Below are 18,436 nucleotides of genomic sequence, written 5' to 3' on the forward strand. Positions count from 1 at the left end.
ATTTGGTACAGATGCCAGATTTAGACTAATTCCATGACATGAAACTTATTGGTTATTCCACAAAACCAATCCAACCTTGGAAATTGGAACCAGAAAAAAATAAAGCAGATAACCTAGCCTCTGACAATGTTCCAAAGTATTGAAGTTCTTAAAAAAATGATTTGATAGTAGGTTCTGCACGTACTGATCTACAACTTGCATCCATTTTAATTTATCATATGAATAACAATGAAAATTTTCAGATTTACATAAATGGCAGTAAAATAAACGTGATGGATGGAGACTTGTCGGAAGAGAGAAGTTTCGAATCAGTCTAAAGCCTTAGTCATTTATGTTGAAGTAATAAATAGCTTTTAGTCAAATTGTTTCGTTGAACTTCAATATGAGAAAAGCACAATAGATAAAAAGGTTCTGAATTGCAATTCACATTTTGCAAAAAGGCCATTTGAAAAAACCTGCGTCCAAACTGCGGTAATTTTATCTGTCAGGCGATGCATTGTTTACGCCCGGATCTGCCCAGTAGCTGAATACTCAATAAAATATCATATTGAGTCCTAATAAAAAATATTTCCGTCACAAATTATCCATCTTCATTGGTCGTAATTTGATCCGGACTGTCGAATGGAAGAAAATTGACGCGATTATTGAGCCATTATTTTATTAATAGTCTGAAGCAATCTCCTTATCTCAAGTCTCATCTCGACGCCGTCAGCTGCGGAGTCGCCATAATTGCGTCTAGAAAATTAGACACGAATTACAGAATGCTTTTTTAAAGACTTGGTTAAAATTATTCAGGCAGCATTCTTTCCTGGCGAGAGATTATAGATCGTTAACGCAGGGCATCTCGAGAATGCCAATCACCCCTTCCAGGAAGAGAATTCAACACATTTTTGTCTCTGCACAAATAATTTCCTCTTTTGAAATATTTGCCGACCAGAACTTGCTTCAATGTCGCAGATGTGCAATCACTCACGATGGTGTTATGCGGACCAGCTTTTTTACGCGTCGCATAGGCAGGGATTTAGCGTCATCGGTCCGAAATCGCCGCTACCGGATAACCCCAGTACCAATGATCTTTATTTCCTCCTTATAACATAAAGTAGGATGCTTTCTTCAAAACTAAGCAAACGATTTCAAAATATAACACACAGATGAAACTCTTCAAGAACTTACTTCCGTCCAATTCCCATAAAATATTACAAACATCCAATCTTTGTCCCGAAATACCATACAACTTTAATTACAAAAATGTTTTATTCAGAAGATGCGTGTCTACTATTAGTTTCATTTGTCTGCATTAATTCATACTAAATGAGGTTGCAGAGACGAAAATATTCAAACTTCAAATGATAATTGAAGCAACTCGAAACGCAGCAGGTGAAATTGCACATACAATAATCAGAAATATCAGGGGAAACAAAAAAATATCATTAGGGCAGCGCATTTGTCTGGAAGAAAACAGACGCGCCAAATATTTCTTTTTTCCTTTTGTATTCGAGAGATGGCAAGGTGAATATTCAACATAGATGTTCGGAATCAAGATTTCTCCATTACGTAGTTGATGATAACTTCACAAACTTCGGACGAGTTGTACTCTGAGACGGAACTTTTCTGTCTATTGGCGCCATCCTTCCATCGTCGATTCCAAGCGTTCTTAGACAAACAATGGCAGCACTCTGTTCCGCAAGTTTTTTGTTTCTTTCCCTATAGAATATTATATTTGTATATAATGGAAGGTGGAATTATAAAATTTGATTTAAAACGAAAACCGGGAAAATCAATATTGAATAAACACTTTTTTAAATATATTTTTCAAGGGCGGTTTTGGGCGTTGCCAACTCGCTTTAAGCTCGAATTTTTTTTAATTTCTCAAAAATGTTAAAAAGAAAGAAATAACAATGAAAAAAATCATATAATAGGACAAGGTGATAAGACCACAAAAATTTGTAACAGCATTGACCTTTCTAATGTATCCGGCCATATCACGATATTAATATAAGATATTAATATTTTCACAAGACTGCTATCGTCTTAATCCTGACATGTTACATGAGTTTTGATGGAGTTGGATGAACCCTCAGTGGTATGTTAATAGAAACAATAGCAAACAAGCCACGGAAAGATACATCGCACAAATTCATGAGATACACTACTTGATACTTTATAAATGAACACTGAACTTATACGCCAGTATTCCCATATTGAATTGATAACGTTCCACAGAAAGTGCGTGAAATCAAATTATGATAAAAAATATATACACAGAGCTAGTAGCTCAAAACATGTTAAGTAAGCCTTGGAGAATCAACTCGAAATGCTTTTCATTTATAAACAAATATACACGATGATAATAGTCCGGGACTAACGGCATGCGCCGCCAAGAAGTGATAATATCGTTGCGGAAATGAACCAAAATAAACTTGCGATTGGAATTATACACTAAAATTTACTCCCTAGCTATATACACTTAGAACCTTAGGTAAGTTCTTGGATAATGATCGAAATTTAATATATTAATAAAAATGTTCGAAATCTAACACGCGAAACCTCGCACGGTCACGTTTTGTTATTTAGTTTAGATTTGTGATCCTTGTAATTTTTTTCTTCTGTGTTTTGGTATGCATGACGTGACAGAAATATCTGTTTAACTGGCCCATCGAGGTCATTTTGATTTGAAGCAGCGAGAATAATGAGGTTATCTATCTGTCGACAGTTTATTTGGATAGTACGAAACTGCTATTTTCACCAAGATGCATTCTATTTAATCGAGTTATAGGCGATATTAAAGGGTACGAATATTTTGGGAAAATTATATGTATGCTACAGGAATCCATTATTTCGCGGTTACACAGAGACCAAATATACCGCCATCAATAACCACGAAGCCTCGTCGGATTTGAATTTTACAACACAGGTTAAGATTATTCATTACACAAAGTACATTCAACGATATTAGAGCTTGACAAGTCTTTTGGTTGAGGAAAATGAATATTTTAATTACGGCATTGGTTTATGGAACCATTCGGGATATCTGAGCACACAGGCGCTTACGCGGAGCTCCAGTCCCGTTACACAATGGGCGGTCATAAACAAATCTTTAAGACATTTACGATCCGCCGTGAGATTATTGTTTGAAAAAAAGCAAACCTCGCATACGATTATACGATAAAATTATTCGCAGTACGACATTTTGGTTGCAATATCTGTTTAAAATATAGATACAACGAACCGCGATTCAACAGTTTCTTGGAATCTCATTAATAAAGATCGAAATGCAAAAATCGACAAATAATTCTTGCGTAAAAAAATGCGAACAGTAAATCTTGTTGTGCTAAAAACAGACCGAATAACAAGTAAATTACTGGAAACGAACGTAATCATTCGTCGCAAGGCATCAACTGATTCATCAACGCCCTTGCAGGAAAAAAGACCACGCGCGTGCGATGACTAATTCGGGCGCACGATACACGCATCCGAATTGATTCATTTTATCCAAGTTCAGTACTTGTTCAAGCAGTAACATGTACGTCCGATATGAAAATAATGGGCGTCCACTACATGGGCAATACTAGTTTAAAAGTAAGAGCATTTGTTGACGACAATGTTGAAAATTGCGAAAGCGAAACAGGATTAGGAAGATTAAAAGGAAGACAATGCACGCGAGATTTGACTTATGGTTAGGATCTTGCATTTAATGAACAAGCGAGCGGCTGCTGACGAAATAAAATGTCCGTCGAGGGTTAATTGGTGTTATTTCAACTTGACGCCCACCACATAAAGAAAAATAAAATTTGGATTTGGAATTAAAAAATAAATAAGGTGATTATACTGGACTGTATTGGGGATCGTTATGGTGTTTTACTAAACTATCGTAGATAGTTCATGAAAACGTTGATAAAAAATTTTCACATAATGAACGATACAAGCTATAGTTAGTAAATGACTCTAATTCGTGTGCGCCCAAAATTAAACATTTCCATATTTTTACAGCATGGAAAGTTTGGTAGTGTAACAATATAGTACGCCACCACATAAGGGCAATTGATGACATTAAAGCTATGACGGAGAATGTCAGATGAGGTCGGAAAACATCAGTAGGAGGAAAGAATAATTCGTAGGAAATCATGTTCATAAATCGAAAGTGAAAATATAAATAACTAAAATAAAATATTTCACCCAAACAAAAACCGGAACAAAACACCTACACAAGACGTCAGAAAATATGGGACAGGCGTATATTGGTAAATCAAACCAAGTAAATAGTGTAAATTACAAAACAGCAATGGTTTTTATCAACTTATATCTTTATATAAAAAACAAACCACGATATAAACGGAAGTAAAGAGTTTCAAAATAGAAAAATAATCAAAATAATTCTAAGGATTCGTAGTAAAAATACTTTTATGAGAAATTCACAATCACCCACGCCTACATGTACAAAGCTATCCAAGCATCAATCACAGACATCTAGGGAAGAAGAGCAACAGTTGTTACCAATCATACGTGGGTGAGGTGTTCTCTCTATTCCAACGATTGAAAGCGACACCGGAATACTCAATTCACATATTGCAGTAAACAAATAATTCCAGCCTGTTAAACTAGCTAGTTTAAAGACTAAAAAAACGGAAGTCTGAAAACTAACATATTTCTGGGTTTCCATCATCGCCATGTTATAATGATAAAAGCCGCAGAATGTCATCTGTGACAGGAGCATTTTTTACAATTCATCATATATAAGATTGCTATTATTAGAATTTGTGAACAATACATTATTAACAAAATCGTAATATTTTCATCTTAAATATTGGGTAGTGAATTACATCAAGCATCGCCCACAGAAAAGTAAGATTCATCAAAAAAAAATTATCCAACGTACTTGCTTGGTCAAAATTGAACTTTCAATAAAAATTCCGTTACAAGACGATACGACAACCACTCACCTGAAGAAGTGTTTTGACCACACAAGCGACATGGTTATCCAGATGGTAACATACGATAACACGGCACCATAACAGTAATAATAAACCAAACACCCAGTTAAGATAAACTAATAAACAAGCAAGAGGTGCATACCTATCAATACTGAAACGGCAAGACAAAATATACAATGGCTAATTAATTAAAAGTGGTTCTGAAGCAGTGAAATTCATAAAGATTAAATGCAAATTTTTGAATTTCGCACATATGTACCCAAGGTTGGTTGAAATTTTTCTGAGAATAAAAAGACTTTGAATGTCACCATTAATGTGGAACATACTTTGGCTGTTTAAAAATGTAATAGTTGAATTAGTGTTGGTTTTTTGAAATATATTTCAACATCTTCAACGCATTTTGGACAGGTTGCATACGGATTTCAGAAGTAAGCAATATTGTAAAAACGTATGAATATATGAGACATGCTAATCCAATTAATGCTGTTCTGGAAAAACGCAGACAATGAATTGCAATATTAGAGCAAAGTGTGCTTAAGAGATATTGACATGAAATCAAAGTTTTTTTTTAAATTTGCATCATTCATTGAACTACTGGAAGTAACATTCATGTGCTACTGAAATGTGTTCATATGTATACAGCCTGAAGTTTACAGCTATTTGCAAATAAATACAAATATTTAGATGTATTATAAACCTGGAAATATAAATGATCTCTATCACCTCTTGCAAGATAATTTCAAAAAAAAATGTCAAAACATATAAATAAATATGGGCAACCGAAACTAGATATTGATCTAATAATAAAAAAACAAACAAACAAAAATATAAACAATTTGGTACCACCCCACCACTTGACAATTGTTTACAAAAAGATATTTTTAATGATTACATAAGATAGGTTTGATTAATTTATCTCTGAATTTGACTATTCCTGCCAATGTCAAATTTGTGTAAGAATTTTCTGTCATATTTGTATACATTGTGTGAGATGGGCATCATCTATATCAAGAATTACATCAATTATCATGTCAAATCAGTAAAATTAAGCGAAATATTGATGATCAATTTATTCAAGCTATAAATAAATATCCCGCTAAACAAATAAACCTTTATTGCAAAAACTAAATTTAGCTTGATTAAACAAGTATTCTGCAAATTGCGAAATAAGTAATCATAACAGCATTCATAAATGACCAAAACTGAATACCGGTAATCAACCATTTTAAATTCAATTCTGAAAATCTTTTCAATTTTTATATTTTTGGGGGCGTAAAAAAGTGGTAAAAATAGTAGGATATTGAGAATATTTTCGGAAAGCAAAATAAAGAGATTTTTGTTTTGAATATTTTCTGAATTGAGGAAGTGTTAAAAATTATTAACTGAAATCCGTTTTCCTTCACATTTTCCTATGCTTATTTCATTGCCAAAATCATGTTACCGGTGATATTGAAAAAAAAAATTCAAAACTTAAATATATTTCTAAAGTTCAAAGTCATTCGAAGAATTAGTATGTGTTAAAATGTTATGTTATAATAACCTAGAAAATTGAGACATGTCAGTATTGACGGTGTTATTTTTTTATTATTTGGTTATGTTTTGTGTAAAGATATAATTAGAATATATTACAAAAATATAACAATCGATGACATTGAGACATCTTAGCGTTTGTGTGATGAGTGGGCATATGATTTCTGTTTTAAATCCTATATATTAGTTTGCTTTTTGGTTGGTTCAAGTGTTGTTGTTGTGTCCATCGTTCCCTCTAAGAGCTTGCTTAGTTGCGCGGAATAGAAGGCCATGTGAGCTCCAAAAAAAGAAATAGAAAAAAGCACAACATTTTAATACTTATGCAAAGCGCGGCAGAACGAAAGTACTGCGCGGGGATTCTCGGCCAGCTGCATTCCATATATATATCACTGCTTCAGAATAAAATCCCAATGCAAAAGTTCATATATTTGTAATATCATCCTTCAAAGTAGTCAAGCTCGGATAAATGAATGAATGGCTTAAAAATGGTTTTGTTCCCTACATACATGCTCACATGAATTATGGATACAGTTGAAAATCCAGGTACTCACCATGATGTTGTTTTATATTTTTTCCCATTTACAGTAACAATTGATTGAAAGTGTCTATCTGTACTTCGACATTCCTGCAAAATGTAGTAAGTAAAATAGAGAGTCTCAGAGTTGAAGACTATCCATTTTTTGTATTTACTAGTATAGTGATTCAACAAAATGAATGTTAAAACACATGCATGACCTTACTCACATAGTTTAATAAAGGAAAATTTCTCTAGAAGTATGTTCACTGACCGTAGTATAAAAAGGAGGCTTCAACTCTTCTTTGAGTGTGTATTCATACAAAATTGTTTTGGGTGTTTTGTTCTTTTTCAAGTCATATTCACATCTAAAAACAAATGCATAAGGTAAAGAGTACTACTGCTGAATTATGAATCATTGCAGATTGGGTCCTGGTTAGTCCACGAAACGTAGAATGTAAGTTATCGGGTAAGATTTACCAAAATAACATGCATTTGCATTTTATCATAAAATAAGTCCAGCATCTCGGCCCGCCTCAAAGCGAATGGATTGTCTGTAAAAAGCCTAGTCAAAGCTTCATTGTCAGTGAAATAAACAGAAACAAGAAATTCAAACTAAAGAAGTTCAACTCCCTCACCTTTTAATTTGAAAATTCATCTCCACAATATCAGATCTCTTTATTCGTTTTGCATCAGGCTCTAATGACTTGTCATCAACAAGTCCAAGTTTAACCCGCAATTCATTTCTTCTTTTTTCTGCTGCATCATATTCCTCTTCCATACCCCATATACAACTGCATGTATTTTAAGTGTAACTTTTAAAGTAAAAACATTAATCTTTGGCCCCATAAATTGGTTGGATATGGAAAAATCATGACATTGTTAAATGTTAGAAATTTAAATCCAATATAAAGAGCAAGGATTGTCATAATAACCATCAGCGACTTCCAACGTTTCAAGCTTTATTGAAAAACCCTTACCAAATTTCTCTGAGTGATGAAGAGGACCGCAATTGTTTTCCCATCGGACTTTCTTGTTTATCTCTCAATATTTCTTGGATACAAAACTTGCAGTTTATGAAGTGATTATTATATTTGATTGCCTAAATAAGAAGATATGAAACAATCACAAAAATATATAAAAATATGTTTTTTATCAGTTGAAAAATTACCAAATCACAACAATTGCTACCAATTTTTTGCTATTTGTCAGTCTGCTCGCACTTCTACTTGTCATATATATGTATATATAGAAGCCTATAGTTGCCCCATAAACCAACATTACTCCAGAACAACCACATCTAATCAAATGGTTACAAAACATAAAGGTCTTGAAATAAAACTCGCTGTAGAAGATTTTAAATAAGTCTCGCAAAGAGACTTGACTGTGCTAATAATTTTCATCCTCATTGCATCTTATTTCCCATCAGGAGCATTTATTTGTTAACATTGACCTTTTTAGCTTTTAGACTCACATATTTCAGATAATCCTTAACAACATCATCAGTAGAAAGCAATCCTTCCTTCCTAAATACTGACATGTTCCATTGAGCAGATCTAGCAATCATCACAGAGGAAGCTCCAGTCAGTTGTTTAAATCTTTCAATATCTTTATATTGCTTGATGATATCATCAGATCCACCACTACAAAACATATTTACATGTGACAAGAGGCCAAAAAGGTAGAAAGCTAACATTTCTAAATAGTTTTGAAGTACAGTATATAAACATGATATTTTGGTATTTCAATATTTAACATATTGTTTATATGAATCTATAATAGGAAAAACTGAACATCCAATTGAGCATGGACATAAATGTAGGATTGCTAAAGTAGTAACAGGCTATTAGCTGTGATCTAGGCTTTTTAAACATGCTAATGCGTTGTATTATCCCAAATTACATTACAGCATCATTACAATCTACAAATAGTTCAAGTGTCCTGATTTACAGCTACCCCATTTTGAGGCAAGAATAACACAGTTGATGTCAATTAAAATAGTTAATTCACTTTTTTTACAAATTTCTATACATAAACCTATGATGTATTTGAGAGTATATTTGAATGCGAAGGAGACAAATACGATTTTAATGAGTTTCAAACATGACCCTTTGTGTGCTCCATAACCGAATTGCTAAGAGAAGAAAGTGGAAACTTCAACTCAGGAGGGTGTGTTTGAAACTGCAAACGAACAACACCTGCTTTTCGATTTATATATAAGAATGGATTGGAAATGAAAAAGCATATACCCATAATCTGAATCCAAAGGGGAATAAAGTATCCAGTGGGAAATTACAATCAAAAATCATGGTAAATTATTAAAATTATAAACTAAGTAGTCTATATTCTCAACGCTCGCACCAATACTCGGTAAAAGGAAATCAGATTTATGTAAAGCAATTCAAAGTACAAGCTAAGTATATAACGGAGGAAATTACTTCCTAAGTTACACAACAGGATGTGTGTAATGAAGATGTTGTCATAATCATTTAATATGATCTTTTGGCGAAGCAGTAAGCTGTATATAAATATAAATTAATGGGTAAAACCAAATGCATATCACATTGTCTCACCAATTGATGATACATACTTGGCTATAACTGGTATTGAAACTGTTTCTGCAATCTTTTTTATCATATTCGAATGAACTGGATGCCGTGGTCTTTCCTCTTTAAGACGGCCGTGAACACCAATCGCAACAACACCAGTACTTTCAATCAGTTTAACAAGTTCAATTGTCTCTTCTAGCTAAAAGATAAATAATTTAATTTACAACACAACTCGGAATTATAAATAAGTTAGCACAAAACATCAATCTTCAAATTATAGTAACCTTTGGAAGTAGCCTGATTTTGCATGTAACTGGAATTGAAACTCCCTTTACTAAAGTTGTCAAAATCTCTTTTACTTTCTCTGGATTCCGTAGCAAAGCAGCACCCATTCCTCCCTGAAAAATATTGTTAACATCAATTAGAAAAATGAAAATCCGAAATTATATAAAACTTTAAAATCTCAGAAACATTAAATGTGAAATACATTCATGAAAATTGAAAAGTTGCTTTCATTCTCTATATAAATTTGTGTTGAACATTTGGGAAATTTCTAAAAGAATGATGTAACAACATATCACCACCATGTGCACACACCTTGGTAGAATATTCTTTGGGACAACCCATATTGACATCAATACCGGATACATCGTTCTCCCTGTCAATAAAAGAAAAATAGATAAATGTGCATAATAACAAAAACTAAGCATAATGAACTTACGTCTTACACTAGTTTAGCAACTTGCAAAGCTCTTTGGGCATCAGCTGTTCCCTGAAAAATAAAATATAATAAATCAAATTGGGATTGATTAGCCAAATATTCAATCCTTATAAGAATATGCATCGGAAAATCATCACGCTGTACTAAAAATTATATATATTTGAAAAAAAAAGTTTAAGATCAGCTTACAATTTGCAAAACAACTTTATCTCTTTCTTCTGAGCATGTTTGAAACATTGGTCGACTGTCTTTATCTTGTAGAAAGTCCACAGTCCCGAGTATAGCTGCCACAATAAATCAAAAATTAGGACATTTTACAGTCACATAGTCATGAAAAGTTAACCATTCCCTTGTCCGAAACATGCAATAGTCCTCTGTGTGATTATGGGGTTGTGGGCGCATTGTGAAAGGAACCACAAACACACTTGCGAAATACAATAAAAAAAACTTACGATTTTCAACTCTGTGACATTCTGCAAATCTGAAATCAATGAGTTCCTGAAATGTAAAGTATACTGTGAATGATAAGGATGCAAACATAAGATAAATACAAAACATCACATTGCAATCTCTCACCTCACAATATGCTAGATCTGCACCATACTTCAATGCAAGCAGCCTTGAGGGTAAAGTACCAATTCGAACCATAGGAGCCAAGATATTCTTCCCAGTATATCTCTTGCTTGCTTCTTTTTTATCACACATTTTGCAAGTATAAATCTATTTGCTTTCCAGAATTTAAACTTATTTTAAGCAATAAAACAGCTAAAAAAACACAGTTTCTGAATTATATATTGTACTATTTATAATGAACAATTGACAATCTTGATGGTAGTATCTGAGAAGTAATCATTAGCAACGCTATAGAAAAAATATAGCTTATTCTTTGGGAACATTGATAATATAACATCAAACACAATACGATACATGAAAATCAGAGTGATTGAATTAGAATAAAAAAATTCAATTAGATATATCTGTGTAAAAATATGGTCATATCTTGAATAAATAAACAACTAACTTATACAATAAGCACTTGAATATATTGGAACTTGATCGACATATACATAAGAACAAAGCACTAGGTATTTTATTGGGATTTCGCTAAACAGTATTCCAGAATAGGTGAAATATAGAAAAAATTGATGAAAACACTATGATGTAGCACCAGTGGGGAATTTCATTGCCCATGTAATAAGAATCATCAATTATGCATCTACAGGGGCAACTTGAATATTAGACTGCTATTAATGATGGAAATACTGCATCATCACTAATTTCTATTGAATAAATTTAACATTTTACTACTCTTATTGCATTATTGCACTTATTCATTCATCAACAAAACATACAGGAAATTAGTGAATAGGAAACCTCCATTAAACATACTCGTAGTTAACCAAAGTTGAATAATTATTAATGTCAGTTTGCACTCGAAGCAGATATCATTTACCACCAGGAGTGGCTTAAAGGAACCATATATCACTTACTGACTTCACGTTGTAGCCAAGCGTACACACAAGTTACTACTTGAATGTACATGATTGAAAATGAAACAAATGTATACATTTATGCAAACTTGACCAGTAACCTATTCTTTGATTCAGAATTAAAATATTAAAAATGAGCAAAAATAAACATAACGAAGCACAAAATTGAAAACCCCAGAAGCATTATCAGAAGATTTCTAGGAGTACCAGGATGGCAGTTGATTGAAGTTTTATATAATTCTACTTTTCAATGCAGAGCAATAAACCTGCTGTAATACGACAACTGTGTATGAAGGTTGGATAGTCAGGTGCATACAGTGGGCAATGTTACCAGTGGTTAAAATGTTGGTCTCTTACTCTATGGGTGACAAGAATCAAATAAATAGCATTTCAAAGACAACTCATATTTGTTTAATTGACTTCATTAAATCCGCTTGTTCCTTATATCACAACCAGTATAAAAAATATCAGATTAGTAACTCAGACACAATCACACAAGTAACGGCGAATCTAACACAGCAACACCTGCTGCCACTCCGCCATCGTCATGATGACTTGCTTTGGTACGAAGTAGATGACCTGCACATGTATTCTTGATTATCTTGTCACCAGACCTAAGAATGAGAATGTTGAAACAAAAAAATGTGCAAAAATCTCAAACTGAGTGCAAAAGTTAGTTTTGCTCAGATTTGTTTGAAGCAATACCAGTAACAGCCGAGTAACAAAATTGAGCAAAACAAGAAAAATATATACTTTTAGAGTTATACAGATATTTTGAATACATATTCATATGCCAGATTGCCAGTTTACAGCCCATGTATCAAAAGCTCTGAGCACGATAAGTCTAATCGAATTCTTGTACGACTGAGCATGCAATGATTTAAATATTCCATATCCAGAGTTTCATAAATGAAGTCATACTCACGCCAAAAAGACTCCATATATGCCAAGTTCACTGACACCTTCAACGGGTTTAAATTGTTGTGGACCAGACCCAGCTCTGATAATAATTGTTGAAACCGGCATAGGTCTAACTTTTTCCATGATAATGTAACTACATCTTCTTTTATCACTTCCAACTTCATTTAATTTATCAACAAGGTCCTGATTATATAAATTATTTCCTGCAGGATGGAGGAAATAAGAATTTAATTATGTTACATACTTTCACTCATATGTAAATGTGTTTTACACACGCTAATTTTTGAATGTCTAATTAACATTGAACCGTTAGCAATTAGGGGTTGCTAATTGCACCAAAGAAATAGGGAAAACCTGGAACTGAGAAAGGATCCTCGAAATGTTTCATTTATGGTAATCGATTTTACAGTTGTGATATTACTGTGCACTCACCTCCACCTTCGAGCTGTGGTTTAAGAACATAGTTATCAGGATTCTTCAAAACTTTTGCAACTGCTTCATCTCCTTCAGCACCCTGTGGTATGAATAGCAAACATTAAAAAAGTGATAATCAATTGGATGGAAGTAACTATAGGAATGATTCTGATAGATGCATGTTAATCTTTAATTACTAAGAAAGTTGTTCATTACTGAATGCAATACGTGTTCAGAGAGCAACTCAAGATTGATTTAACGAAAGCAGCGTACCATCTCCAATCCATAAAATCCTACGAATGTATCTCTCAGTCGTTTCAATGAATCAGCGCCTTTGATAAATTTTTCTAATACACCAGGCTGTGTGAGAACTTCTTGCATCTTCTTAGCACCAACTAGTTGATGACCAGCACTAGGACAATTGATAGTGTCACTGCAATCCAACATTCTTCTTGCATCCCATTCCTGAAATTATCCAGCATAAATTTAAATACATGGATAATTTGAAGTGTGCCAAAAATTGGTCAATCCAATTTAAAACATTTGATCACAATAATACAAACTTACAAATCAGATATCAAATAAAATGGCTTAATAGTTGACACAGTCAAATAAGTGCTAGAGATTGATCGGCATTACACATGACGATAATCACAAGCCAGGTTAGTGTCTCCTTTGGCCCTCTATTCCTTATTATAAAGTATTCTCATATTCACTCATCAGATTAAAGGTATGAGGTTTACTTTAGAAAAATGGTATAATATCAGATCTCCTAGCAATTTGACGAATATGAAATCATATCCCAAACAAAAGAAATAAGAAATGTATAATAAATTTTTGAAGGTGATGATATACGGTAATTAACATTTTAGACACATACTTTTTGTGATAGGTAATCATTTGGAGTGTACCCAGCTCTGTAGTATGCAACAGCTATTTCTTCACCAGCTCTAAAAAGGTAGAGAATCAACAGTCTGTATTCTACATAATAATCAATTGAAAACAGGGTTAAAACAAAGAAGATGTCTCACATAAAAAGCTTTGAATTGGAATCAAGTTTTCCTTTATCAGCAACTTCACCTAAGGTATATCTTCTCACACGAACATCCGGATTCTTTTCTATAATTTTGAATTCCAATGTCCTTTGATCAAATATATTTTGTTCTACGTCACTAATAATGAACACAATAACTGCATTAGGTTGTCCGTAATGATTCCAGGCTGCCAACATTCCATCAGCCAAGTTAGGCAAAGCAAGATTTTCAGGCATCCTGTCATGGAAGTCCTTAAAGCCATTGCTGTTTAAATTATACTCGTGAAGTGCAGTAACTTTTTCTGTACCAATCCCATTGAAACTTGAAGCAATCATGTTGACTTCAATTTGCTTTAAACTTATGGTATTTTGATCAGGTTGATGGAGCATGTAGTCTGAACGAATCAACGCTAATTCTGCTTTCTGAAACAACAAATTAAACTTAAGTTAATGTTTCAAAAAGATTTCCGATACGTATTTTGAAAATGTTTATGAAGTTGGTGCAATATTTATATGACACCACCATAATTACGTAAAAACAATATACATTAGATTAGAATTACCGTAATTAAAAACTTCAATCGGAATGAAGATATACCTTAGGTTTTTCTTGGCGAGTTGTCTCATAGATATCAAAAAGATTCTTTGTGAACTCATCCGATTCAAGTACACTGTGAAAGTATTGAAATACCAGTAACGCCGAACTAATGCAGATGCAAACAATGCAGAAACAGATTTACAAATCTAGAATCGAAAAGAGTGCCAAACTTACCTGCTGTAAGCAGATTTTAGGAAATCCTGATCCTGACTCAACACATGCATTAAAAAACCGAAATCCTTCTGAACATCTTTTGCTTGATCCATAAGATGGCTTGGGACAGGAGATGGAAACAAAGTGAAAGGTGCATGCTGCACCACCTTAATAACACATACTAAAGCTTTACTTAACAATTATTCAAAATAACCATATTAAATCGTTGGCTCTGGAAAGATTGGCCTTTCACATCAAATAACGTTAAAAAAGGTAATTGCCTCACCAATACCATATTAAAAAATCAGAGCATGCCTTAAATATTTATATTAAGACAAAGTCGCCAACTCCATCTTTAATTCCCAAGTACATCAGTTCGAAGAACAAAACCCAGCAAAGTCAGACATGGACCTTGAATGCAGTCAATTACAAGAAGTCAAATAGAGGTCCGGCAGACAGATTTTTGAGTGAAACTATTCAAGTCACGATTCAGATTAAGTTGCTAAATTTATTAAATTAATCAGCTTTAAACCAGTTACCTCTGAGGAATCTCGCCTGTCAGAAGTCCTCATTAAGATTCCTTTAGTAATTGCAAAATCAACTGCATTGCAAGCTGCTCCAGTCACCAATTTTTCATCTTTCATAAAACTTTTTATCTGCTCTACTAGATTCATAATAATTGAGTAAGCTGATATATTCTCTACAAATCACAAAGTCTAGAAATAATTTGGCAATGGTAATTATGATTACATTTCAGAAATATGATTTTCATTTTTGGCTTGAGATTTCGCTTTGAAATACGAAGGTAGAAATTTGCAATTTTGAAAGCAGATTGTTCTACAATTTAAATCAAAAATATGAAAGAATCAAAAAACGGCTAAAAGGTGAACATGATAACATATTTACTAATATATCAATCCAATAGTCTAATGAAAAATGATTCCAATAAGAGTATTATTTTATTGTTTTTCTATGTTTTTGAATCTTGCAAAATATTTTGAACATTTGAAAGTATTTTTTCATAATCAACTGATAATCTGGATATTGTATCTTTATCAACAGTACATTCGTCTGGTAACTGTCTACCAGCTTTTCGAAATATTTTCTTACAACGAGACACTTCTGTAGGATTAATCAAGCTGTATACAGAACCCTCTTTTCCTGCACGAGATGCCCTTCCAGCTCTGTGTATGTAAGTTTCTATAAACAATGGAGAATCATACAAAAGCACTAATTCGACATCTTCTGCATCAATGCCACGTGCTACGGCATCAGAACAAACTAAAACACACTCTTTTTTAGAATTGAAATCATTCATTGTACGTTTTCTCTCTCGTTTGGTTAGGAGAGAAGAAAATTCCAAACATGGAATACTTAATATATTGAACTTTGAATACTCCTTTATCAAATGATGAAGTCTACGTGTAGACTCCGCAGTTCGAGTAAAACAAAGTGCCTTTTTCACTTTCAGTGTTATCAGTAATCCCATGACAATTAAAGGCTTCATGTTAGTTTCACATATGACAGTATGTTCATGCAATGTTGGTGGGGTTATATATTGACTAGTTAATGAAACGGACCTATTTTCTGTCGCTGGTTTAGCAAGAAACAGACGTGGTTGAAATAAATTAAGAGTTTTTAGTCTTTGGGGATCTGTGTTTAATGTTGCAGAAAATAGAAGCTTCTGAACTGATCTTTTAGGATTGATCAAATCCTGTAGTGTTGCGTTTTCCGCTGTTGATTGCTCAGATTGAGGTAAATGATATCTTAATTTCTGAAGCCAGGACTGTTTAATTACATCCAATATTCGATCTGCTTCATCAATTACCAGAAACCTAAGCTTATTGAGATGAAGTAAATCTGGGACTTCGAGAAAGTGTGCCAATCTACCTGGTGTGGTAACAATTACATCTGGGAAAATCTCAAACCCAAACTTGGATTTTTTTGAAAGCAAATACTTTTCAGTTTCAATTTGGCTTCCACCCAATAAAATAGACTTAATATTACTACCCTTGGACAATGTAAGAAACACACCATGCACTTGTTTAGCCAGTTCAATTGTCGGAACAACAACTAAAGCCCTCGTTCCATTAATTGGTGATTCAAGCAAACAGTTAATAATTGGTATCGCAAATGCCAAAGTCTTTCCACTGCCTGTAGGTGAACATACACAGATATCATTTGGTCTACTGATCATGAAACATTTGGAATTATAAAGCAAGGCAGGTATGAGGCTTGTTTGAACAGGAAAAAGTTTAAATATCTCCATTTCCTTCAAATTTTTTTGCACCAGTTCATGGAAGCAAGTTAAGTCAAAATCCTCTGAATTGTTGATATCAATATCAATCCAATATGGATTCTCTATCCATTCTGGCAACTTGTGGTCAACTTTAAACATTTCAAAATTGTAACCACCCTTCGGAGCTTTCAGTCTCATTTTCAATACTTCAAATGGGTCATATTTATTGTTCCCTTCCGTCCCAACTCTGGAAACACTTTCAACATCTTGATTTTTCTTATAAGGGCTATGTATCAAATCTCTTTTTTCATTATTAACAATTTTTTCAGGAAGTTGATTAGAACTATTTTTTATTTGTTCAACTTTGACCTTTTTGGTGTCGATATTATCATCAATTTCTTTTGTCGTGGAAAACTCTTTGTCACCAGGAACCAATGTTTCATCCAACAGTCTTTTAGCAGCCTTCTTCTTTTTTGCACTCTTTTTCAACGACTCCAGAATATCATTTTTATTCGATTCATTCTTAATCAAACTGCTATCCTCGTCTCCATAACGAATTATTGGGAACATTTTATTTATTTAATCGATCAGTTCTGACAATAAAAAAGCATTGACATAACAAATGAAACAAAATAATAACCACAAAAAAGTTCATACAAACATTCCTCAGATTCATCTTGTAAAACTTTTGATAAGGATCGATAAGACCTTGGTTTTGATTTGTTCAAATTTATTCAGAAATCTCGACTTATCAGAAATATTCATATTTGGTATATCTGAAAATCTCGTAATTCTCTACTTTGTAATTTTTTTTGATAAATGAAAATAAAATACATCCCCCAAAAATAAGCTATAGTGTTACGGTATTTTTCGAAAAAAAATTGAAATAAGATGCTCTCTAGTTTTCGAGAAAACGGGTATATATATATATCTGTATCGGTACCGGCATATTTCATATATATAGGCTTACCGGTACCGTATATATATAGCCTACCGGTACGGTACCGTATATATATAGCCTATTGCTGTATTGGTACCGGTACAGTACCGGTATACACAGTCCCGAATATAGAATAATAGAGATCGCCGGTTAGGTCATTCAAATGAATAAATAAAATGAAACTCTTCATTATTAAGAATATTGACATATACATAGAAAAGACAAAAAAGCATAGGCATACTTACCTACTGTTTTTTCCACTGAAAACAGCTCTTGTACCTAATTCACCAGTAACAATAACGTGTTTCCCTCTGAATAAGCAGAATTTCAATGATGACTTGCAAATTCTATTTTAAAACCACGCCTATTTTGAGATCAATACAAATCAATCATTTAAACCGTG

At 33.2% G+C, this 18,436-nt stretch overlaps 3 protein-coding genes across 3 annotated transcripts; all 3 read right to left on the reverse strand.

Annotated features, from left to right (window-relative positions):
- Window positions 1-1,221: 1,221 nt before the first annotated feature.
- On the reverse strand, window positions 1,222-11,082 carry LOC120341094 (tRNA-dihydrouridine(20) synthase [NAD(P)+]-like). Its single transcript, XM_039409528.2, has 13 exons — window positions 10,822-11,082; window positions 10,698-10,743; window positions 10,435-10,529; window positions 10,253-10,296; window positions 10,122-10,182; window positions 9,809-9,922; window positions 9,566-9,723; window positions 8,450-8,618; window positions 7,956-8,077; window positions 7,614-7,769; window positions 7,250-7,343; window positions 7,013-7,086; window positions 1,222-1,704 (listed from the first exon to the last, which is right to left on the reverse strand). Exons 1-13 carry the CDS (start codon window positions 10,948-10,950, stop codon window positions 1,551-1,553), a joined length of 1,416 nt encoding a protein of 471 aa, XP_039265462.2. The 5' UTR covers window positions 10,951-11,082; the 3' UTR covers window positions 1,222-1,550.
- LOC120341093 (glutathione synthetase-like) lies at window positions 11,011-15,645 on the reverse strand. The gene is made up of 9 exons (XM_039409527.2): window positions 15,394-15,645; window positions 14,876-15,021; window positions 14,702-14,774; window positions 14,102-14,526; window positions 13,951-14,020; window positions 13,344-13,535; window positions 13,089-13,170; window positions 12,661-12,859; window positions 11,011-12,349 (listed from the first exon to the last, which is right to left on the reverse strand). Exons 1-9 carry the CDS (start codon window positions 15,526-15,528, stop codon window positions 12,226-12,228), a joined length of 1,446 nt encoding a protein of 481 aa, XP_039265461.2. The 5' UTR covers window positions 15,529-15,645; the 3' UTR covers window positions 11,011-12,225.
- On the reverse strand, window positions 15,570-18,408 carry LOC120341092 (ATP-dependent RNA helicase DDX51-like). The gene is made up of 2 exons (XM_078119784.1): window positions 18,279-18,408; window positions 15,570-17,686 (listed from the first exon to the last, which is right to left on the reverse strand). The coding sequence occupies exon 2, from the start codon at window positions 17,661-17,663 to the stop codon at window positions 15,825-15,827; it is 1,839 nt and encodes a 612-aa protein (XP_077975910.1). The 5' UTR covers window positions 17,664-17,686; window positions 18,279-18,408; the 3' UTR covers window positions 15,570-15,824.
- Between the last annotated feature and the right edge of the window lie 28 nt (window positions 18,409-18,436).

The sequence above is a fragment of the Styela clava genome, chromosome 14 (assembly GCF_964204865.1).
Source record: "Styela clava chromosome 14, kaStyClav1.hap1.2, whole genome shotgun sequence".
NCBI classification, from domain to species: domain Eukaryota; kingdom Metazoa; phylum Chordata; class Ascidiacea; order Stolidobranchia; family Styelidae; genus Styela; species Styela clava.